Source organism: Pteronotus mesoamericanus, unplaced genomic scaffold (assembly GCF_021234165.1).
Source record: "Pteronotus mesoamericanus isolate MK-2021 breed Mesoamerican mustached bat unplaced genomic scaffold, CSHL_Meso_final scaffold_167, whole genome shotgun sequence".
NCBI lineage: Eukaryota > Metazoa > Chordata > Mammalia > Chiroptera > Mormoopidae > Pteronotus > Pteronotus mesoamericanus.
Genome location: NW_026555308.1, coordinates 15,902,349 through 15,927,551, shown reverse-complemented (window position 1 = coordinate 15,927,551; position 25,203 = coordinate 15,902,349). Strand labels below are relative to the sequence as shown.

The following is a 25,203-nucleotide window of genomic DNA, read 5'->3' as shown; positions in this document are numbered from 1 at the left end:
CCTTGAACACACTGCCTAAAGCTAGACTAGGACACCAGCTGACACTACCAGGGACAGATCCAGAAGGAGAGACAGGAGGCAAACACACATGAGATTCTGCTGAGACAAATCCCACCTTGTTCTTCTTCATTATTTGTATTATTTTTTTCTCCTGCATAGTTTCTTAGCACTGTTTTTTTTGTCTTCAATTTTGTTCCAATTATTTCACTATTTTTTTACTATATTTTTTATTTTTATTATTTTTAGTTTTATTTCACAGCTCATATTTTACTATTCCCTTCTCTTATTTCACTTGCCTCCATCCTTCTCTTTCTTATTTTACCCTTTCTATGCCTTATTTCTATTCCCACTGTTACTTCTCCTCCCTCCATCCTCTCAAAAACATATTGCTTTCCATTAGTCACGTCACATTTTTTTCCCTTTCTTATAATATCCTTGTTCTTGTTCCACCTTATTAACATTTGCTCAGTTGTCATTGATATTGTGGTGTTGTTGCATTTCTTCACTTTTATTCCTAGTTGTTCACTATTTTTTTAAATTTTAAATATAATTATTACTGTTCCCCTGCTCTACTCCATTTCACCTTCTTCCTGTCCTATCTTATTTTCATTTCAAATTTTATTTTCTCACTTTCTTAGCCTGGTTTCTAGCCCTTATTATTTCTCCTACCTCTAGCCTCCCAAAATCATTTTTCTTTCCTTTAGACATTTCACAAGCTTTGTTTTCTCTTCTTTCTTTTAATAGTCTTATTCTCTTTCTAACTTTATTAATCTTTGCTCATCTGTCATGGATATCACTGCAGTGGTTGTTTGTCTTCAATTTGGTTCCTATTTCTTCACTATTTTTTTTCAAACCTCATACTGTTCTCTTCCATTTTCTTATTCCATTTTGTTCTATTCCCTCCCTATTTTATTTACGTTGCAAATTTTATTTTCTCCTGTTCCTCGCCTTGTTTCTATGTGCTACTCTTATTATATCTTCTCCCTCTACCCTCTCAAAATCATTTTTCTTTCCATTAGTCCCTTTCATATAATATTCTTATTTTCTTTCCACCTTTATTACTCTTAGCTCATTTGTGGTTGATACCACAGTAGTGGATGGAAGGTATTTTTACTGGTGTGGGTTTTGTTTGCTGAACTGTTTTGTTCTGACAGGTCCTGTACAACAGCATTAAATACATGCTGGGAGTTGCGACTCTCAGTCAATCAGCCAGAGGGGAGAACTCACCAACAAACAAGCCAACAACAATCAAAACCCAATTACAAGAGAATCCGCCACATAAACTGCATAAAGGGCACCCCTAGAGCATCCAGCTCAGGAGTTCAAGAAGACTGTAACACTAAGTCCCACAGGTCTCCCACCACAGAAGGCCACCCCACAAAGACAGGGAGTCAAAGCAGAAGAATCTAATATGCAGGGGAAAAAAAAAAAACAAAAAGAGTCGCCTGAAATGGGGAAACAAATAAACAATCCCAAATCAAAAGAAAGGAAGCATCCCCAGAAAGAGTGAGAAACAAAATTGAGGCAAGCAATTTATCAGACATAGAGTTCAAAGTAATGGTTATAAGAATGCTAGAGGAACTCAGTGAGAACTACAGGGAACTTAGTGGAAACTCATCAGCATGAAAAAGGACATCAAAACTATGAATAAGAAACAGGAGGAAATGAAGAATACAATATCTGAAATGAAGAATACATGAGAAGGAATTAAAAGCAGGCTAGATGAAGCAGAGGATCAAATCAGCAAGCTGGAACACAAGTAGAAACACCCAGTCAGAGCAACAAAACTAAAAAAAACTCAAAAGGAATGAAGATAGTTTAAGGGAGCTGCAGAACAACATGAAACATAACAATATTCACATCGCAGGGATACAAGAAGGAGGAGAAAAGGAGCAAGGGATAGAAAACCTGTTTGAAAAAAATGATGGCAGAAAACTTCCCTGACTTGGTGAGGGAAAAAGTCATGCAAGTTCAGGAAGCACAGAGGGCTCCAATTAAGATGAACCCAAGAGGCCCACTCCAAGACACATCATAATTAAAATGGCAAAATTCAAAGACAAAGAGAGAATCTTAAAGTTAGCAAGGGAAAAACAGCTAGTTCATACAAGGGAGTTGTGATAAGGCTATCAGCTGATTACTCAACAGAAATACTACAAGCCAGAGGAGAATGGCAAGAAATATTCCAAATAATGAAAAGCAAAAGACTGAAACCAAGACTACTCTACCCTGCAAGGCTCTCATTTAAAATGGAAGGTGAAATAAGGAGCTTCCCAGATTTTAAAAAAAAAAAAAAAAAGGCCAAAAGAGTAAATCTCCCCCAAACCAGCACTGCAAGAGATGCAAAAGGGACTGCTTTAAGAAGACGAAGAAAGAGAGAGAGAGAGAGAAACACAAGCACAAGGGGAAAAAATGACAATGAGTAAGTACCTATTAATAATAGACTTAAATGTAAATGGACTAAATGCTCCAATCAAAAGAGACAGGGTAGCTGAATGGATAAAAAAACACAATCTGCATATATACTGTCACAAGAGAACCACTTTAGAACAAAAGACCTACACACACTGAAAATGTCTACACAATGAAAGGGATGGAAAAAAATATTCCAATCAAAATGGACATTAAAAAAAAAAAAGCTGGGGTAACAATACTTAGACAAAACTGACTTCACAAGAAAGTTTCATAACAAAGAAAGTCACTACATAATACTTAAGGCAGTTACCCAACAAGAGGATATAACCTGATAAACATATATACATCCAATATAGGAGCACCTAAATATAGTACAAGGAAAACCATGGAGAACTGTAAGGAGACTAATAGCAATACAGACATCATAGGGGATTTTGACACCCCACTGTCCACAATTGATAGACTGTCCAAACAAAAAATCAACAAGGATATTGTGGCAGTGAACGACATCCTAAAGCAAATGGACTTAATTGATATTTACAGAGCATTTCACACCACAGAAGCAAAATATACATTCTTTTCAAACACACATAGATCATTTCCAAAGACAGACCACATGGTAGAACACAAAACAAGCCTCAACAAATTCAAGGAAACTGAAATAATATCAAGCGTCTTCTCAGATCACAATGGCTTGAAACTAAAAGTTAACCTTAAGGATAAAACTCAAAAACATTCAAATACATGGAGACTGAATAACATATGTTATTAAATAATGAATGAGTTAACAATGAGATCAAGAAAGAAGTTAAAAAGTACCTGAAAACAAATGAAAATGAACATACAACAACTCAAAACATATGGGACACAGCAAAGGCAGTCCTGAGAGGGAAGTTCATCGCAATACATGCCTACCTTTTAAAGAAGATAGAAAAATCTCAAATAAACAACCTAACCAACCCTACATCTAAAAGAACGACAGGAACAAAACGAAACAAAAAGCCCAGAGCGAAAAGAAGGAAAGAAAGAATCAAGATCAGAGCAGAATTAAATAACATAAAGACTAAAACAACTATTCAGAGGATCGGTGAATCCAGGAGCTGGTTCTTTGAAAACATAAACAAAATTGACAAACCTTTAACAAGACTCATCAAGAAAAAAAGAGGACCCAAATAAAATCACAAACAAAAGAGAAGTAACAACCAATACCACAGAAAACAAAGGACTGTAAGAAATTACTATGAGCAACTATATGCAAAGAAATGGGACAACCTGGGCAAAATGGATAAATTTCTAGAAACATGCAATCTTCCAAAACTAAATCAGGAAGAAGCAGAAAGCCTGAATAGACCAGTAACAACCAGCAAAATTGAAGCAGTAATCCAAAAATTCCTGGCACACAAATGACCAGTGCTGGATGGCTTCACAAAAGAATTTTACCAAACATTTAAAGAACAACTAACTCCTATCCTTCTCAAACTATTCCAAAAAATTCATGAAGAGGGAAGACTTCCAAACTCTTTTTACAAGGTCAGTATTATCCTAATTCCAAAAGCAGGTAAAGACACAACAAAGAAAGAAAACTACAGGCCAATATTTCTGATGAATACAGATGTGAAAATCTTCAACAAAATATTGGCAGTCCTGATCCAACAATACAGTAAAAAGATCATATGCTATGATCAAGTGAGATTTGTCTCAGGAGTGCAAAAATGTTTCAATATAGGCAAATCAACATAAACAAAGTGAAGGACAAAAAGCATATGGTCATGTCAATAGATGCTGAAAAAGCATTTGATAAAATCCAGTACCTATTTATGATAAAAACACTCAGCAATGTGGAAATAGAGGGAGGATAACTTAACATAATGAAGGCCATATACAAGAAACCTACAACGAACATCATATTCAGTGGGCAAAAAATAAAATCTTTTCACTTAAGATCAGGAAGAAGACAAGGGTGTCCCCTTTCGCCACTCATTCAACATAGTACTGGAAGTTCTAGCCACAGTAGCAGACAAGAAAAAGAAATAAAAGGCATCCAAATTGAACAGGAGGAAGTAAAACTGTCATCATTTGCAGAAGACATGACAATGTACATAGAGAACCCTACAGACTCCACCAAAAACCTACTCAATCTAGTAAGTGAATTTGGCAAAACGGTGAATACAAAGTCAATATTCAAAAATCAAGGGCCTTTTTAACACCAACAATGAACTATCAGAAAAAGAAACTAAGAAAAAAATCCCATTTACCATAGCTACAAGAAAAATAAAGTACTTAGGAATAAATTTAACCAAGGAGGTATAAGACCTGTACTCAGAAAACTTAGAACACTGAAAAAAGACATTGAGGAAGATACAAATAAATGGAAGTATATACCATATTCATGGGTTATAAGAATTAACATCATTAACATGTCCATAGTACCCAAAGCAATCTATAGACTCATTGCAATTCCCATTAAAATACCAATGGTACATTTCAGTGAACTAGAACAAATGCTCCAAAAATTTATATGGAACCAAAAAAGACCCCAAATAGCCTCAACAATCTTGAGAAAGAAAAATAAGGTTAGATGGATCACAATACCTGATTTCAAAATGTACTGTAAGACCACTGTAATCAAAACAGTGTGGCACTGGCATAGAACACACACATAGATCAATGGAATAGAACAGAGAGCCCAGAAATAAACCATGTCTCTCTGGTAAATTAATATTTGACAAAGCGGGCACAAGCATACAATGGGGTAAAAGTAGTCTCTTCAATAAATGGTACATGCAAAAAAATGCAACTGGATTAGCAATTTACACCATAAACCAGAATAAACTCAAAATGGATAAAAGACTTAAATATAAGTCCTGATACCATAAAACTCCTAGCAGAAAATACAGGCAGTAAAATTTCAGATATCCCATGTAGCAATATCTTTGCCAACATATCTTCTAAGCAAAGGAAATAAAGGAAAAAAATAAACAAATGGGACTAAATCAAATTAAAAAGCTTCTGCATGGCTAAAGAAACCAGTATCGAAATGAAAAGGGAACTGACTGTATGGGAGAACATATTTGCCAATGATACTTCGGACAAGAGTTTAATCTCCAAAACATACAAAGAACTCATACAGCTCAACCCCAGGAAGACAAACAATCCAATTAAAAAATGGGCAAAGGACCTGAATAGGCACTTCTCCCAAGAGGACATTCAGATGGCCCACAGACATATGAAAAGATGCTTAACATCACTAGCCTTCAGAGAGATGCAAATTAAAATCACAGTGAGAGATCACCTCACCCCTTTTCAAAATGGCCGTCATTAACAAATCAACAAACCGTAAGTGGTGGCGAGGATGTGGAGTAAAGGGAACCCCAGTGCACTGTTAGTGGAAATGGTGCAGTCACTATGGAAAACAGCATGGAATAGCCTCACAAAATTAAAAATGGAACCACCTCCTGACTCAGCGATTGCACTGATGGGAATATATCCTAAGAACCCCAAAACACCAATTCAAAAGAACTTATGCTCCCCTACATTCACAGCAGCACTATTTACAATAGCCAAGTGCTGGAAACAGCCTAAGTGCCCATCAAGAGATGAGTGGATAAAAAATTGTGGTACATTTACACAACTGAATACTATGAAACAGAAAGAAGGAACTCCTACCTTTTATGACAGCATGGAACTGGAGAATATTATACTAACTGAAATAAGCCAAAAAAAAAAAAAAGAAAGAAAGAAAGAAAGAAGCCAGTCAGTAAAAGATATACCAAATGATCTCACTTATAAGAAGAATCAAATGGATAAAATAAAGTAATAAGCAAAATAGAACCAGATTCATGTAAACATGGAACAGACTGACAGCAGCTAGACAGGATGGGCGAGAGGGATAATGGTGGAAATAAGGGGAAGGGACTAGTCAAAAAACATGTATGAATGACCCATGGACATGGACAATGGGGTGGGGACTGACTGTGGAGTGAGGGGTGAACTGGGAGGAGGACGGCAAAAGGCAAAAAATTGGGACAACTGTAATAAATAACAATTTTTAAAAAAACAGTAATGTATTAACAAAAAGTCATTTAAAAAGTTATTAAAAACATTTAAAAAAATAGTTTCTCACAGTGGTATCTCATCATGAATTCCTAAATGGGCAGGACATGTTGGGTATTCACACCCCAGGCATGTAACTTCTTTAGTAAAATGGTTTATCTTTGCTATAAGCCAGTCCTGTCCATTCTTTCGGTGTACCCAGGTTAACACACCTGTGAAATGCCTCTTTTCAGAACCACTCTCAAGAGAGCATGCAATGTTCTTAACTACACTCAATCCAATCCCTTGACTAGTTTCTCTGACCCTCATGTGATCTTTAAATTCCCTCCTTAATTTCAAATGCATCAAAGAAGGTGCAAACTGCCATCCTGGGAAGGATTTTTCTCTGTCTGTTGAGATCTTGCTTCCAAACATATCCTCTGTTTGGCTCAACTAAGTGTTTATAAAAATTCTCCAAACATTTCAAATTTCTTATATCAACAATATACAAAATGCACTAACCATAAAAGAAAGTGTTAATTGGACTACATTCAAATTTAAAACTTCAAAAGATACCATTATGAAAATAAAAAAGGGAGCCATAGAATAGGAGAAACTATTCATAATGTACATCAGGCAAAAGGCTCATAGCCACAATATATAAAGAATTCCTAAAAATCAAGAATATAAAGCCTAACAACCCAATTTGGGCAAAAGATCTGAATAGACTTCACAAATGAAAGGAAAAAGCCAGAGCCATTTGCTATTTTGGTGCTATTTGCCAAAGCAGGCCTATATCTTGTTAAATATGACTGCCATTTAACTCTTCCGAGCTTATGTCCCCAGGATCAGAAAATTAGTGGACAAGCAAGAACGGAATGTGACTGACCACTCCCTACAACTGCAGGCAAATGATAATGTTGGAGCAAACTGCAGCTTATGCAAACCAAACAAAACCTCCTGTGTTGCAATGCCTCTAACAGCCCAGCAACCACATAACAGAAACACCCCCTCCCCATCCTTTATATCCAATAAGAGCTCAAAACCCCAACCCCTCAGGGACAGCATAATTCTCCACTCCTGGCCCCTTTCCTCTCTTGGAAACTGAATAAAACTTTGCCCTCTGCATTTTCCTCTCTTTGTGAATTCTTTCACAGACTATGTCAACAGCCACCCTAACAACAAATATGAATGACCAATATGCACATACGCTCCTCATCATCAACAGTCATCAGCAAAACATAAAATTAAAACCACAGTGCTACAATTTCCACTCACTAGGATGGCTAGAATTAAAAAGAACTGCAATACCACCTGATGGTGAGAATACGTAGCAGCTAGAACTTTCAAAAATTATTGATGCAAGTATAAAACAGTACAGCCACACTGAAAACAGATTGGGGGTTTCTTCATAAAGTTAAATATATATCTAGTCTAATTCCAATCCTAAATGTGTATCCCAGGAAATTAAAACATACACTCACAAAACAAACCACTGTACAAGAATGTTCATAGCAGTTTTATTCATTAATAACGAAACTCTGAAAAACATCCCAAATGTTTCTCAACATATTATTCAAATACTATTGAATAATACTCAGCAATAAAAAGGAATGAACTACTGATACATATACTACAACATGAATGAATCTAAGAAACACTATGTTGAGTTTAAGAAGCCACTTGCAAAAAAATTAGACATTATATAAATACATTCATATGAAATTCTAGAAAAGGCAAAATTACAGTAAGCAACTAGAACAACTGTTTCATGGCTGAGGGTGGGAAGTGTTTACTAAAAATTAGCACAAATGAACAGGTAGCTAGATATTCATACAGGAAGGGGGAAAAGACAATCAGACATTAAGAACCCTAATCTATTAGGAAACTACAGCTTCACACATTCCCCCAGGGGACCTCTAAGCCCCTCAAGCAGGCAGGAAAGATCATGTACTGGTAATTACCGAGGGAGGGATAAAAACACCAGGAGAAATTTCTCTGCTGGGCGCAGGCACAGTACAAGTCAAGAGGGCACCAGGGGTGGTCCTTCTACTGAGGCAAGCCACAGTAGGAACAAAGGTGGCAACCATAAGGCCTGTCAGTCTAGCCTGGGAAAAGGATCAGACTGAATAAGGGACCTAGAACCCAGATGATCTAGTAAATGGATTGGTTAGAGAGAAGATCCAATGCAAGCCACAAAAGCTTAGGAAGTTGATTGGTTAGTTTAAAAAAAACCTGGTTCTTCACAAACCCGAGATAATATAGTCAGCCAAACCAAGAAGTGCTCTCTGCTCCTCAATAACATTCAGTCACCCCATTCATGTGTTTTCTCTCCACAGCAACCATGTGGCCCTAGCAATTCATGGTGGTAGCCACGGAGGCATCAAGCAGACTCTAAGCCAAGCCTGGTTACTGGATACAGCTTCAGCCAGCCAAAGAACAGCTGGAAACTTAACTAAGCTTTGATACGGACTAAACGCTGGCATGGCACAGAACCACTGGACACTGGTCCTATTTCTGAGACTGATGAAGACTAATTTGGACTTTTTCAATGGCGAGACAGATAGAGATGAGATACTGGGAACCTGGATGCGGCCTTCTATTTTCACCCAAAATAAATCTTGCCACACTATAACCTCCTATACATGGGTCCCTGGGATGCTTTCCTTGTGACTGAAAGAACATGATTTCCAACTGGCAAGACAAGTAAATTTATGGGGTGAGGAAGATCGTCTATATCTTAATTGGAGTGGTAGATATGGGGTTTTTTCCATCCATAAAAACTTGCTGAACTCTTTTAACAAATTCACTCAGTCATTATGTTTTATTAAACGTAAATTATACCTTTAAAATGGTAAAATTATTTGACTACATGTAATAGCCACACAAAAAGTGCACAAAGACAAATACCTTTGTCCATCTGCAAAGCTTCACCCCAGAATGGCTCCCAATCAACTGATAACCTAAATGGAGAAACAGGGAACACAATATTGAATTGATTCAAAGCCTCATATCAAACGGTGCTTATAAAACAAGCAAAATCATTTTTCTTTGCTTAAATAATGATAGACAACAACCGAGTGGCAGAAATCATTAAAAGTTTAATTCACCAGGATGATAAAACAATTTAAAATGTGTATGCATCTATTAACATACACTTAAAATACATAAAGAGACAATAGGCTAATCCAAAATCACAGGGAGAGAGTTTAGCATCTCTCTGTATCGAACAGATCTCATAGACCATACATACTCAGTAGAGCTCTAAGATCTACACAGTAAACTAAATCAAGGACACATAGCACTGCACTCAACAATTAACGAAATATTTTTCAAAGACTCAAGAAACATCTATAAAAATAAACTGTATGCTGGGCCATTAAGTAAAAGCAAGTAACAATATATTTCAAGTGAAGAATCAGAGGGGCAACAGGAGGTTAAAATAAAGAAATATTGTCCCCCAAAAAAGTGGAAAAATCGAATCCTAGGACCCACAACTTAACATGAATTCTCAGCACCACTCTACAACCTATAATTTAAAGTTTTTGAGCCACATAAGACTTGAATAGCATGGAAAAGCCATGCCAAACTAATCATATTTCCTTTTATAACAAACTAATAGAGCAAACAAGTAGAACATTCTGATTTCAGAAACATTTAATAAAGCTTCTCATCAAGCTTCAAGTAATAAGCCATAATTATCATGAGTTTCTTGCACAAAAAGACTCTTTGACTTGTAGACAAATAAGGCAAATGGAGAAACACAGTCTGGATGATGGTATAAGTGGATCAGTAGCTAGTTAAACATCCATATTCACAGTGTGATGATTAATGGAACAATGTCACTTTGGATTAAAAGTGTCTAGTGGCAACATTACAGGGCCCTCTGTCTTTTACCCTCCTCTAGATTTATGTAAACATCCAGAATATAAATAAACAAAGCACTGCTCATCTAGTAGAAGATGAAACTGAGTCCAAATGAATAGCTAATCTCAGACAGAGAATAAACATTTAAAAGATTCCCAGAGAAAATTCTAGTTCTTTTGAATTCCTACATTATGTGTTGTTCATATACCTATTACAGAAACCACACTATTATAATACATTATATTATATAATCATATTAGTTTTTTATCTCATTCTCTCTTAAGATACCTAGGGCTCTACAAAATTTTGCATTTAGATAGGTATGAAAATAACTGCACAGTACAGAATGGAGAAACCTTTGCTGACCACAACACCAAGATAAGCCAACATCATGCAGTCATTGAAAATTATAGTGCAGTACCCCGATTCTAAACAACATGTAGTAACAGTTCATTTACTCTCCCACCAGAAATACCAAAAAATGGACAAAATATATAAAACAACAGTTTTCAAGATAAGACCCATCAGGCAACAAAGAATGATGATCTCAGAGAGACGGGAACCAAACAAGGCGAACCCTACCATTAACCAAGCTTTCTGGCTTAAAAGTTTCCAGGTCCTGCAGCAGGGAGGCAACTGACGTAAAGCTCAGTGTTCTCCCTTAGTTGAGGACATGGAAGTGAGAGTATGAAGAGCCCACAAGGCTAGAGTTAGCTGGACTGAGTACCTGAGAGACAAAAGCCACATAGAGGCTGAAGTCAAGAGTCTGCAGAGGATTTCTACAAGTATTTGCCTGTGTACTGCTTAGTGCATATGTGAAAGAAAAACTACCCATGAATGGGAAAGAACCACATGACAGGATTAGAGGTATGACTGGTGCTCACACTCAGCTGGGAACTGTGCCTGTTCTTGCCAGAGAGGAAAACCTCAAGATTCACAAGGCATTGGGCAGGGTACAAAGAAGTATTTTACCTCAATAGAGTGAAATAATTAACTATTATATATGAAGCTGGGTCTTGTCTCACCTAACAAGTCATAAAAGATTAAAAGGCTCAAAACTGTTTCTAAGTAATTTATCTTACTCCCAGAACAAAGCTCAAGAATGTGTACAGAAATACAAAAATATCTAGCACCCAATAAGGTAAAATCAGATCTGGCATCCAAGCAAAGATTACCAAGCATGCACACAGATAGGAAAACATGACCAATAATGAGGAAAATATTCCAGCAACCAAAATTGACCCAGAAATGACCCATGTGTTAGCAGATTAGAACATTCAAACAGTTATAACTGTGTTCCCTAGATTCGAAAAACTAAGTAGAAACATGAAAGATATAAAAAGACCCAAGGTGACCTTCTAGAAATGAAAACTACAATGTCTAAGCTAAAATACACACTGTATAGAATTAATGGAAGATTAGCCATTAGGGAAGAAATGATTACTAAATCAAATTTGGAGACATGTAATGGGAACTATCCAAAAATGTAAAATAGGACAGAAAAAAAAGCATTCTAAAAGATCTAAAGAGCATCAGTGAGCTCTGGGTCAATTTCAAGTGACCTATGATACATGTAATTACAATCCCCAAGAGAGAGGAGAGAAAAGAGGTGACAGAAAAATATTTGAAGAAATAATGGACAAAAATTTGTCCAAATTTGACTAAGATTATAAATCCAAAGAACCAAGAAGTTCAAGAAATCCCAAGTAAAACATGAGGAAAACTACATTTGAGATACATTATAATTAAACTGCTCAAAATCAGTACTTAGGGGAAAATCTTACAAGTAGCCAGGGAGTAAAAAAAATTACTTTCAAAGGTTCAAACAAAAGATGACTGCAGAGCTCTCATCAGAAGCAATATGAACAGTGGAATAACATGACAATAAAAGCTGTCAACCTAAAATTCTATATCCATCAAAATATCCTTCAAAAATGAGGCGAAGTCTTTTTGAGCTATACAAAAGCTGACATAATTCATCACCAACAAATCCACACCATAAGAAATGCTAACATAAGTCCTTCAGGAAGAAGAAAAAGGCTATCAGAGAACTCAGATGTATAGAAAGGGATGAAAAGATACATGAGTCAATATATAAATTATTTCTAATTATTTATATATTTAATAGATAATTGACTAAACCAAAATAAACACGTAAAGAGTAAATGTATGATAACAATTGCATAGAGGTTGAGAAGGACAAAAAAGAAGTATATCATTGAAGGATGCTCACTATACATGAAGTGCTGTATCACCACACAAAGACATACTATGATATGATAAAGAGATGTAGTATAAAACTTGAAGCAAGCACTGAGTAACAAAACAGTGCAACATGTAATAAGCCAACAAAGGACATAAAACAGGATTATAAAAATTCTAAAAGATCTAAAGAGCATCAGTCTATATAGTCTTTATAGCTTTAAATAGTCTATATATCCGAATTAAAAGACAGATTTTATACATATTATAGATACAACATTTATATCTATAATATGTATACACTTATATATATTATATATATAATATCTGTGTATTCTTGTCTGACTCCTCTAACAGGCTAATACTGGTTCCTTGAAGGAAATACTGCATTATATTTCTCTGCATTGCAATTAACTGTCACATAAAAGGTTCTCAATAAATACAGAAAAGAGGAAGGGAAGGAAGTCAGTCTATTGTCCCCCAATTCTCCTCTCTCTTCTACCGAAAACCAGTATTAGTTGTACATTCAAACTACAGCCTCCTTAATAAGGTATGACCATAAAAACCCAGACATACTCCTAGATAAAACACGTCTAATTAACCCAATGTAAAAATCAGTATTTTTTTCTATATTTAATAATTTCCCCCTAATAAACAGCGATGGATAAAGAAGCCAGTGATGGCATTTTCTGCCTGCATACCTGAGCCACACAGATGTTAACATCCCAATAAATCAAACAAAGAGGGATCTGCTGGCCCAGGCAGCCAACACACAAGCGTTCCATAAGCACAAGACAGTGACTCCTTAGACAGCTACACGGGCACAGCAACACAGATGCTGGGCTAGAGGTGGACTTCATTACCTATTCTCCCCTTGACAATCTTTTTTTTTAGCTTCTTCTTTTAGGTACTAAATTAGAATGCTTAAGAGCATGGTATTATAACAACAGTTCTTGAGGGTTTTCACCTTGTTTAGTAAGGGCTTCTCGGAGAGCAGGAGTTATCATAGCTCTTCTTTCACCAGCTTCATTCTTCGCTGTGCTTCTGAACAAACCAGTGTTCTCTTCCTGCTGCTCCTTTTCTCTCTGTATTAAAATAAAAAGAATGAAAGCCAGAAATGTCAATGTGCAATGAAAATAACAGCACAACAATCATGAACAGGCAGCATGGATAAAAAGCTACATCGTGAGCCATGGCCAACAATCCTGTTCTCTCTAAAGTGATCACATTTCCATTCAGACAATAATCTAAAGACAAGCCAGTCTTTTTTTTTTCCAAAAAAAGTAACTACATACTCAAACACATATACCCACAAAACATAAATCAATAATCACGCATCTATATGTCAAATATTTTAGTATGCTGAGTACAAAGCACTGCATAACTTCAGCAAGATACTTCTCTGAATTTCATTTCCTCACCTGAAAAATGGGGAACCTAGTATCTATAAAGCAGGAATGTATTGAAGAATAAATAAAATAAAATCACTTGGCACAATACCTGATACATAAAAGAGTTCAATAAATTATAGTTATTGCAGGTTATTGTGTCTGCAGGCCCCACATACAAGTTAAAAAAGTATTCTGGACTACCCAAACAACCGTCTGCTCAGAGACCACGTTAGTCTGCCACCTCCACCTGCTGTCCCATTGGCTCCTTTTAGAAGGTCCCATGAGGAAAATTTTTCAGTGACAGAAATATGAAGGATGAAATTGACTGTGTTCCTTTTGACTTTGACCACTAGAAAATTTCACAGTACACCTCTGATCTTTGCATAAGGTCTTGCGTCATGCCTGTTTCTTGTAGTTTCTGTAAATGGTTTCATATTATAGACCCTCACTCACCCGTTGCACTGATTTCTTCCTTTCTTTTTAAATCTTATATGTGTCTGTGTGTGTGTATTTTTTTTTAATTATCTCATTGTCTTATTAGAAGATGGTAGAGGGCTAATTGATATTTTCAAAACAACACACAGAGTCTGTGCTACGCTTTAAAGAAAACTCACATCAGATCTTACTAAGACCTACAGAAATTCAAAATAACTCACCTTGGGAGCAGCCCTACAACCAAGCCCTAGCTTAGCCTTGTTGCCTGCCCCTTTCCAATATCCGGCCCCAGGTGAACTAGTGAATAGACTCACAATAGTACCCTCTCTACCTAAAAATGAAACGCCTTGCAGATGACATGATGTCTGTGATCCACATCAAACTAATGCAGAAGGGAGCACGGTTCACATTTGAAGCTAGGCAACAGGTGATAGGACTTCACTAGGTCATTCTGTCTACTTTCATGAATGTTCAGTGTTCTCTATACACAAAATGTAAAACAGATTAAATATTTTTTAAATAGAGAAAGGAAAACTGATGAAATTCAGAGTTAACTTCTCTAACTCCTGTTATTTTAGCAACTTGCTCTGAAATAGGAAGTCAGTGAAAAAGGACTTTAGTGTGCCAATTGCTGGGGGCGGGGGGTAAAAGGGAATAAATGGTAATGGAAAAAATATATAATAAAGATTTTCTAAAAAGCACTTTAGAGAGTCAAATGTACCAAATGAGAAACATAGACCAAATTAGTTTGATCTGTCCTAACAGTCAGCATTCTAAACCACTGAACATAATCAAAATGCAAAATTAATGAACAATTTTGCTTCTGTTAGTAAAATTCTCACTGCGCCTTTTCAGATGGAACTGAAAAAACATATGAACGAACATCAATCATTTGTTCTTATCTATTATAAAAGTAATCAGTTTGATGCTGGGCATTTTTAATAAATTAGAAGGATCCAGTTATTATTTTAAGATGTTTTTTAAAAAGAATCCTTTGACTTTTTTTTTGAAGTCTATTTCAGACCTAAAATCAAAGAATTGAGCTGAAAAGGAAGTCTTGTGGTAGAGCAAAATAAAACCAACCTTGACCTTGACCACATTTAAATGCCTCTGAAGTAATTCCACAGTAAGTTACTGTAAGTCCCTATTAATGATGCAAGAAATGAAAGGAGGTGGCAGTATTTACTCTTGAAAACCAATGTCACCACAAAATATCACCAGCTGATTTGCTTACCACAGAGGCCACATAAACCAAAAATTGGACCCAGCCCATGACACTGGCCTCTGACCACTGTGCTCAGAACTCTACAGACACCCTCTTATGGTAGAAAAAAAAATTTAAAATAAAAATAAAACCTTCTGACCTCTACAAAATGAATACACTCTTAAAAGAATGGCGATGGAACACAGTCTGTGTCCTATCACTAGAAAAATTATCTATTATAAACTGTGAGTATATGTAGCTACTACAGAATCAATAATTTAGACACAAAGTTAATATAGAAAGAGATCAGAGGCTATGATTAAAAGTCTTGAACATTCAGGAAAAACAACATTTATCATTCTTTGCCTCTATGGAGTTTAGTCCTATCTTCTATATGCAGCAGCAACTTCATTTCTAAAAAGAAATACAATAGTTCATAACACTCCCAAAGGAAGTCAAAACACCATTCAAATTCTAATTCTAATCTCCTATCTGCAGACATTGTTCACCGTTTGCCTAGAACATAACAATATAACAAGTACTAGGACCTATGTATTGTTATTTTTTTTAGCTGTTACATAGCCTAAGCAGAAATAAATGAAGATCTCAGAATTGGTCAACCTTTATTCCTCCCTCTCCTGTACACCAATTTAACAAGGATTAATTCCCAGCATATTGGTTCTCCGCATCTGCAATGCCACTGCTTTTGCCCAAAGCCTTGGTTTCTTCTATAGAACAACTGCAACAGCCAAACTAAATGGTCTGCCTGTCTCCAACCTCTATTTATACCCCTTCTCCAGCTCCCAAACCCATCACACTTTCCTTGAAAGAAAACACTTACTGCCCTGGTTGGTGTGGCTCAGTGGATTGAGTACCACCCTGCAAACCAAGGGTTGCTGGTTCAATTCCCAGTAAGGGACCATTCCTGGGTTGCGGGCCAGTCCCCGGTTGGAGGTGCACAAGAGTCAATCACATATTGATTTTTCTCTCCCACTTCTTCTCCTTCCCTTCCCCTCTCTCTAAAAAATAAATAAAATAAAACCTTAAGAAAAAAAAAGAAAATATCCTTTCCAAGCTACTGTTCCCCAACATACAAAAAGAAAACCTGATTATAAGCTAACTTCCTCTGCACTTGAGAAAATGAATCTATGTAAGTGCAAAGTTCTTTATAAACAAAATAGGCTACATGAAGCTTATTTAATAATGGGAGCAAAAAGTGGTACTGATTTTTATTTTTAAAGACATTATATGGCCCTGGCTGGTGTGGCTCAATGGACTGAGTGCTGGCCTGCAAACCAGAAGGTCACCGGTTCGATTCCCAGTCAGTGCACATGCCTGGGTTGTGGGTCGGGTCTCCAGTAGGGGGTGTACCAGAGGCAACTACACACTGATGTTTCCCTCCCTCTCTTTCTCCCTCTCCCCTTCTCTCTGAAAATAAATAAATAAAATTATACAATGTTACCTAACATTTTCACACTGTCATCCCAGAAACCACAGTACCACCCCAAAACTGCCTGGGATAAAAAACAATGCAAAAAAGTGATTTGTTAAAGATTTTAAACTAGTCCTGGCTGGTGTAGCTCAGTGGGTTGAGCATCAGCCTGAGAACCACAGGGTCACCAGTTCAATTCCCAGTCAGGGCACATGCCTGGGTTTCAGGCCAAGTCCCCATAGGGAGCATACAAGAGGCAACCACACATTGATGTTTCTCTCCCTCTTTTTCTACCTCCCTTCCCCTCTCTAAAAATAAATAATTTTTTTTTAAAAAGGGTCTTAAGCTAAAATGCCATCTAGTTGGACAATGCTAAACAGGTGTTTCGCAACACACAAGCTTTTCATTACCAAAGCATACATTTCTTCTGCGGGGGCGGGGGGGGAGGTGTTTCTTATTGTTTAAATCTGTCTGTTTATTTTATTCATCCATGTTTATGATCAGGTGATCTCCTTCCTTATCAATTCATGCAGAAGACATTGGATACAGAATCTCTAGGTCATTTTTCTGTACAGTCAGTCTAAGCCTGGAACCTTATTAGCACAGGGTGGGCATTCAGAGTAAATGTTGGCCAAAAAATGAATAAATGCCTCAGAACCACCGGACAGCTATTTCTAGCTCTAGAAAAATGCATCTCACTTCTTGTAGTAACTCATTCTAGATCTCACAACTTTCAATATTAGTCTTCTGCAGGTGTAATTAAAGCTCCACCTGCTACAATTTAACCCCACTTCAGCAGGCTCCTATTTCTCTAATAAAGGAATCCCTATATATCACTCAGTTGTCAGAGCTCAGTTTTTAAATGACAAATTTTTAACAGGACTCAAAGCTTTTGGCATGTACTAGGTTTTAAGGATGCTTTGTGAACTTTTTCAAGCAGTTCGACAAGGTATGTCAAGAGCTTTAAAATGGTTTCCTCCAACCCAGTGATTCTGTTTTGTATAACCTGACTTATGGAATTCACTATTAAGGCTGCCTGCACAGGCCATGGGTGAGTACGCTAATTTACAAGCAGTGTCTCAAAGTTGAAGGGATGTCACCTTTTGTTTCTGTGTGAATTAAACACTGGAAGCCTGAAAATAATTATGAAAGGAGAACTAGTTTCATGATATTCCACTGCAGTTCTTTGCAACTTTATAATCGAAACTGGACACATTGAAATCCTTTTGTAAATGGAAATGTTCCTCTGGTGAGTAATTACCAAGCATTCACCATGTATTTCCAATACTGATGATACTTATATCACTGTTTGTCTGCTTAACCAGAACATGCTGTGGGGAGCATTTAACAATATTTACTTACTGCAGAGGGGGGGAAAAAAAAAAACCTTGCTTGCAATTCCCTTTACATTTATAAATCATAACATGAGAGAAACAGAAAATAAGCAAACTAAAATTGTCAGGCTTCTCCTGTCATTGTTCTCTAGCCATCTGACTTTGAATAAATTGCTATACATCTCTAAGCCTGTTTCTTACCCTGTGGAAGTGTAAACTGAAAATGATAATAGTGTGGATATCAGGGCCATTGTGAGGGCTGAATGAGATAACCCAATGTGTACTCTGATTTCTCCTAATACTCTGAACCTACACACTGGAACATCCTCTCTCCCCACACCCCCAACCCATTCATCCTATCCAATCAAATGAACACCTTGTTTTCCATTGCCATTAGGATAAAGCTCACCCCTCGTGACAGAGCATGAAAAGGCCTCCAGGATCCTGCCCCATCGCTTCTTGGTGTTTTGGCTAAGATCAAGTGCAGAATCCTGCCCTTGCCTTCTTTATTTCACATCTCCACACATCTCCACTCCCTCTCAACTCTACACATACAAAATTGTTTAGAGTTCCCCAAAACATGCTATACTCCTTAGAAGACCATCCCCTCTGCATCGGTCTTCCTAACTTGCCCATGTTTCAAACTCTAGCTCTCCTGTTCTTGAACATCACTCCCACCCAAATTCTGTTCAGTCTTAGAGTTATTGTCTTGGACCTTGCTACCAAGGGAAGGAGGTAGACATTGGGGTGGTACACTACTTGAACCAAACCTGGCCCATTTGAAGACATCTTTTTATACAATAACAGTTAATAGTTATCAAGTACATAGTATGTGGCAGGCAAGAAAGTAAAGGCTTTAGTGGATGAACTTATTTAATCTTGCACACACCAAGAAAGAAGATACCTATCAAGAAGGACTCCTGGTGGTTAACTGGTTCAAATTTAAAAGCAGAGCATAGAAGCTCTCTCACACAAGCCACACTTGAGGGAGAAGCCTGCAGTAAGCTGCCTGCCTTGGCACTGACCTACCTGCCTGCCTGCACTGTGTTCCTGCAGTCTGAGCCATCCCTTATAAAGGAGCTCCTGGAATCATATGTCAGCCAATAAGACTGAGACTTACCCTGTCCAATCAGAGCCATGCAGCTATATCCCCATTTGCATCATCACCAACCAACACTCTGGGGCTCCAATGAGAGCGGCTCCATTCCGACCAATGAGCCAGTGCTTTCTGAGGAAATCAAACTGTGAGGATTTGAAGTCCTCATTTGCATGAGAACTGACCAATCAGGGACTAGGGGCAGGGACTTCCCTCTGCATAAGTCAGCACCCCTCTGGTTCTGTCAGCACACTTTCCCTTTCCACCCAAGAGTAAAGACTGTGTTTCCCCACTGGAGCCTTAACACGAAAGACATCTTACAGGACCAGAGAGGGTCAGATTAAGGCAGAGCAGACCAGAGCGGAACAGACCAAAGCAGGCAAAGCGGGCCAGAGCAGAGCAGAACTGTCTAGCCAGAGAGGGGTCTCCCCCAAGGACTGCCTCACAGTGGTACTGTTCCTTCACTGCGCTGTTTCATAAGTGAGCTATAACACCACTGAGTTGTTCCACAGCTTTGTGGTATCACAATTGAGCTGTTTGCACTGAATAAAGTTTCCTTCTTCGCCACACCCCAAACTGGGGATTCCTGTCAGTGTTGAATGGGTGCCAACGACTATCGGTTGACAATTTTCATAAGAACTTTAGAAGGCAATTGCTGTTATTATCTCCCACTTTAGAGATGAGAAAATTGAAGCACAGAGAATGAAATAATTTGCCAACAAACACACAAGCTGAGATAGTGTGACTCCATTAAAATTAGTATTATTCAAAAAGAGGTCTTCTAATAGGAGTGCTTTGGCCCAACTCTAGAGCTGATGTTCTCAAGTACTAGAATTTCCTCTACAGTAACAACTCAGGCAATTTAGTGTGATGCATAACGATGACCACGCAGAAAGTAGCTCAAGAATATGTGAGAATGAACTCCAAAGAAAATGCCAAAAAAATTTTGAAAAAGAAGAGCCGAGCAGTAGTAATATCCATCACTGAGTTTAGTACATTACATTCAATATAAAATGAAAACACAAGACATATTTGGAAACTCTACAATAACCAAACAATAATGCAAAACAAAATCTGGTGTTTTATTTTCATGTCATACTGAAGTTGGAAAAAAATGTTTTTTCCCAGATCGAATGGTTTTATGAGGGATATTTTATTAGAAATTTGAAATATCATAAACCAATTTCTTAAAGTTAATAAAGTCCAAAATCATTTCATTTCAAACAATACTTTAACCAGATGTCCAAGTCTTTCATTAATGCTTTTCTCCAGTGCCCTCTAATGGACATAAGATAAAAAAGCAAAGAAAAAATGCACCCACATATTCCAAATTTTTACTGTATACTTGAAATGTGCTGAGATTATATATTAAGCATTCTCAAGACACACACACACAAAAAGGAACTATGTTAGGTGATGGATGTGTTAACTTGATTGTGATAATCATTTAACAATGTATACATATATCAAATCATCACATTATATATAACCTTAACAAAAATCACGTTGTACAGACTAAATTTTTATTTATCAATCAAACCTCAATAGAGTTGGGTAAAATTTATTCCAAATTCTTCACTGACTACATACAAAGCTTTAAGTATCTTAATCTGGTGGAAAAATCCAGAAATCTATCTAAATCACTTATCTCATGCACTGAAATCTATCCTGCTTTAAAACAGTTTAACCATTGAAAATTTCTCAGATTTTTAATTAAAAAGCATAAAATTACACATTTGTTTGATCTAGTTAGTATATCAACTTGGGTAAAACATAACCTAAGAAAATGCTAATATATTTTTATATTTTTTATTTAATATTTATTGTATTTTTTCCATTACCACTTAGCCTCTTGTACTCCCCTTCCTCCAGCAATCACCCCTGTTGTCCGTGTCCATGAGTTCTTTTTCCTTTTTGCACAATCCCTCCACCCTCTAACTTCTCCCCACCCCCAACTAGCTATCATCTGCTCTCCATCTGTGAGTCCACCCCCATTTTCCTTGTTAGTTCGGTTTGTTCATTATATTCCACAAGAGTGAAATCATATGGTATTTGAGAAAATACTAAGACCTTTTTTTAAAAGTAAAAATGGTCTAGACCAGTGCTAATTATAACAGCAGAAAACCTGAAAGACTAAATGATCAACTCTAGGAAAATGTATAAGCAAAGTTAAAATGTCTAAACAGACTTACATCTGGCTTCCAGACCAGATGGAGGCATAGGTAGATAGTTTGCCTCCTCGCACAACCAAAGGATGGACAACAACAAATTTAAAAGCAAAAAATAACCAGAACTGCCAGAAAATCAAACTCTATGAAAGTCTGACAACCAAGGAGTTAAAGGAGAAACATTCATCCCAACCAGTAGGAGGGGCAGAAACGGGCATACAGGGTATACAGGACACTCAGCAAGGTGGAGACTGGGGGACCAGGCAGGTGAAACAGCTGGCAGAGTGGGCAGTCCCACATTTGCAGGTGGATAAACTGGGAGGAACAGCTGCGGAGCAAGACAGACTGCGCAACCCAAGGTTCCAGTGTGGGAAAAGAAAGCCTCAAAACATCTGGCTGTAAAACCTGTGGGGGCTGCAGCAGGAGAAACTCCCAGCTTCACAGGAGAGTCTGCTGGAGAGACCCACAGGGTCCTAGAACGTGCACAAACACACCCACCTGGGAATCAGCACTAGAAGAGCCCAATTTACTTGTGGGTAGCAGGGGAAGTAACTGAAAGTCAGCTGAGAGCCCAGCAAGCAGTACTGTTCCTTCTCAGACCCCTCCCTCACATATAGTGTTGCAAGGCAGTGACCTGGGTTGCCCCGCTCTGGCGAATACCTAAGTCTCTGCACTGCCCCGCCCCGCAGCCCTGCCGCCAAAGTAACAGGGCACTGAGACAAAGAAATATGGCCTAAATGAAAGAACAGATCAAAGCGCCAAAATAGAACTAAGCAATGAACAGAGAGCCAACCTATCAGATGTACAGTTCGAAACACTGGTAATCAGGATGCTCACAGAGGCTGACTTTGGTCACAAAATGGAGGAAAAAGTAAAGGCTATGCAAAGTGAAATAAAGAAAAATATACAGAGAACCAACAGCAAAGGGAAGGAAACCAGGACTCAAACCAACAATTGGGGGCAGAAGGAAGAGAGAAACATTCAACCAGAACAGAATGAAGAAACAAGAACTCAAAAATATGAAGAGAGGCTTAGGAACCTCCGGGACAACTTTAAACACCCCAACATCCAAATCATAAGGGTGCCAGAAGGAGAAGAGGAAGAGCAAGAAATTGAAAACTTATTGGAAAAAATAATGAAGGAGAACTTCCCCAATCTGGCCAAGGAAACAGACTTCCAGGAGATCCAGGAAACTCAGAAAGTCCAAAAGAAAAGGGACCCAAGGAAGCACACACCAAGGCACATCATAATTACATTACCCAAGATTAAAGAGAAGGAGAGAATCTTAAAAGCAGCAAGAGAGAAGGAGACAGTTACCTACAAAGGAGTTCCCATAAGACTCTCAGCTGATCTCTCAAAAGAAACCCTGCAGGCAAGAAGGGGCTGGCAAGAGGTCTTCAAAGTCGTGAAAAGCAAGGACCTACAACCAAGATTACTCTATCCAGCAAAGCTATCATTTAGAATGGAAGGGAGGAGAAAGTGCTTCCTGGATAAGGTCAAGCTAAAGGAGTTCATCATCACCAAGCCCTTATTATATGAAATGTCACAGGGGCTTACCTAAGAAAAAGAACAAGATCAAAAACTATGAACAGTAAAAGGACACCAAACTCACAACAACTGAACCTAAAAAAAAAAAAAAACTAAGCAAACAACTGGAACAGGAACAGAATCATAGAAATGGAGAACAGAGGGGAGGGGGAGGGGGAAGAATGGGGGAAAACGTATAGGGAATAAGCAGCATAAATAGCAGGTACAAAATAGGCAGGGGGAGGTTAAGAATAGTATTGGAAATGGAGAAGCCAAAGAACTTACATGTATGACCCATGGACATGAACTAAGGGACAGGGGGAATGCTGAAGGAGGGCACAGTGCAGGGTGGAGGGGAATAAAGGGGAGAAAAAAAATGGGACAACTGTAATAGCATAATCGATAAAATATATATTAAAAAATAATATTCACAGCCATCCTGGGCTGCATGCAGCCTGCGGGACGGAGGTTAGACACCCCTGCAACCCTTGTAACTTCCTGAGTGATAGGAGTATCTACTCTGGTATACATGGTGGGCCCCTCAGACTGCACCTGACAGTTAACACTAACACGGTGACTCAGGACAAAGTGGGGATAGAGGACTGGAGATTGAGTGCAACCATATGGGCAAGCAGTCAGTCAGTCCTCCTACCCAATGAAGCCCTAGTAAAAACACCAAAGCTCAGGTGAGCTTCCCGGGTTGGCAATACTCCCTGTGTTCTGTCATACACTGATGCTGGGATGGTAACATGCCCTGAGGTCAACAAATAAATGCTTCCCAGACACTGACTGCTCTGTGTCTCTTTCTTTGGCTGATTTCCTGTACCCTTTCCCAACTGTAACCATGAAGATAACAGCTTTCAGCAAGTTCTGTGAATTTTTCTAGCAAATCATCAACCCGAGAGTAATTTTTAGAAATCTACCAAAATTGGCGTCAGAAGTGAAAGCAGTCTTGGGGACTGCGATGTCAGACCCTGCAGTCTGTCTAACTCCAGGCAGACAGAAAGAGATGGCTGACAGGAAAAAAAGAAAAGAAAAGTAAGTGTTCTATCTCACTCAAAATTAAATGTAAATTAAATCCAGGTTATTTCAGGTCGGCAAGATTTAAAAGATTGGTAAAACCTTGGGGTTGGCCAAGTAAATAGGCATTTTCACTCTCTCCTATACTGTAACAATAAAATAAAAACGTTTTCAACTTTTTACAGGGCAATTTTAAAATATTTATCGAACTATAAAATTTCCTTTGAACTAGAAATTTCAATTTTACAAATTTATTCTTTAGATTTATACCAGCCACAAAATACGTAAGAGCAAGCATGTTCACTACAGAAATTAGAAAATACCTAAACGTCAATCAACAAAAGTCAAATAAATTATAGGATATATTTATGGATTGCTACATAAACATTAAAATAAATTAGGGAGATCTGTATGACAGAATTGTCATGTTAAGTGAGAAAAAAAAAAAGCAGTCTGCAAATTTAGAGTACAAAATGATCCTGTCTGTATAGCCAAAAAAAGACAAAGAAAGAAAGAAAAACAGTTATATTATATGGGTGTGTTTAAGTCAGTAAAGTACCTGGAAGACTATTGCCAAACCGTAAACTGTGATTACCTATGAAAAGCAGACTGAAGAAAAATAGGGACAGGGGACTGTATTCTTTGAATTTTTGAAACACATGTAAGGAGGGCATTAAATGAAATAAAATTCCAAAGAAAAAGATCAAGTTACAAATTTTCAAAGAAAACATCTAAGAACCAGTTTAACAACGTTAAACATGCCTCATTCACATCAAGGATATAAAAGAGTAGAGGGTATGGAGATAATGACAGAGGATTTTTTAAAGATTTCTTTGGAGTGTTGGTGAGGTATTTTGAGTTCCCCTCTCTGCCTTACATGGAGAGAGGCTGTGGAGGTGGGTACCCAATCCTACCTCAAACTCCAGGGGAGAGGTTCCAAAAGGACCCCTCAAAGAAGGTGCTGCGTTGCCCTGGCACTCAGTGTGCATGACAGGTTGGTGAATGGCTCCTGCCCAGGAGTCGAGAGAGCAAAAGGACTGACTGACTAGTTGCTTCAGCAAGTAAGCACTGCTGCTGGATGGG

At 37.8% G+C, this 25,203-nt stretch overlaps 1 protein-coding gene across 2 annotated transcripts in view; it reads right to left on the bottom strand.

The window, feature by feature from the left end:
- Positions 1–25,203, bottom strand: part of LOC129083751 (S-adenosyl-L-methionine-dependent tRNA 4-demethylwyosine synthase TYW1) — a 177,849-nt gene that overhangs the window by 127,342 nt on the left and 25,304 nt on the right. For both annotated transcript variants that reach the window (XM_054589685.1, XM_054589687.1), the window contains exons 8-9: positions 13,481–13,598; positions 9,355–9,407 (exon numbers count right to left, since the gene is read on the bottom strand). In XM_054589685.1, the coding sequence (XP_054445660.1) occupies positions 9,355–9,407; positions 13,481–13,598 (171 nt within the window). The remainder of the gene's footprint in view (positions 1–9,354; positions 9,408–13,480; positions 13,599–25,203) is intronic.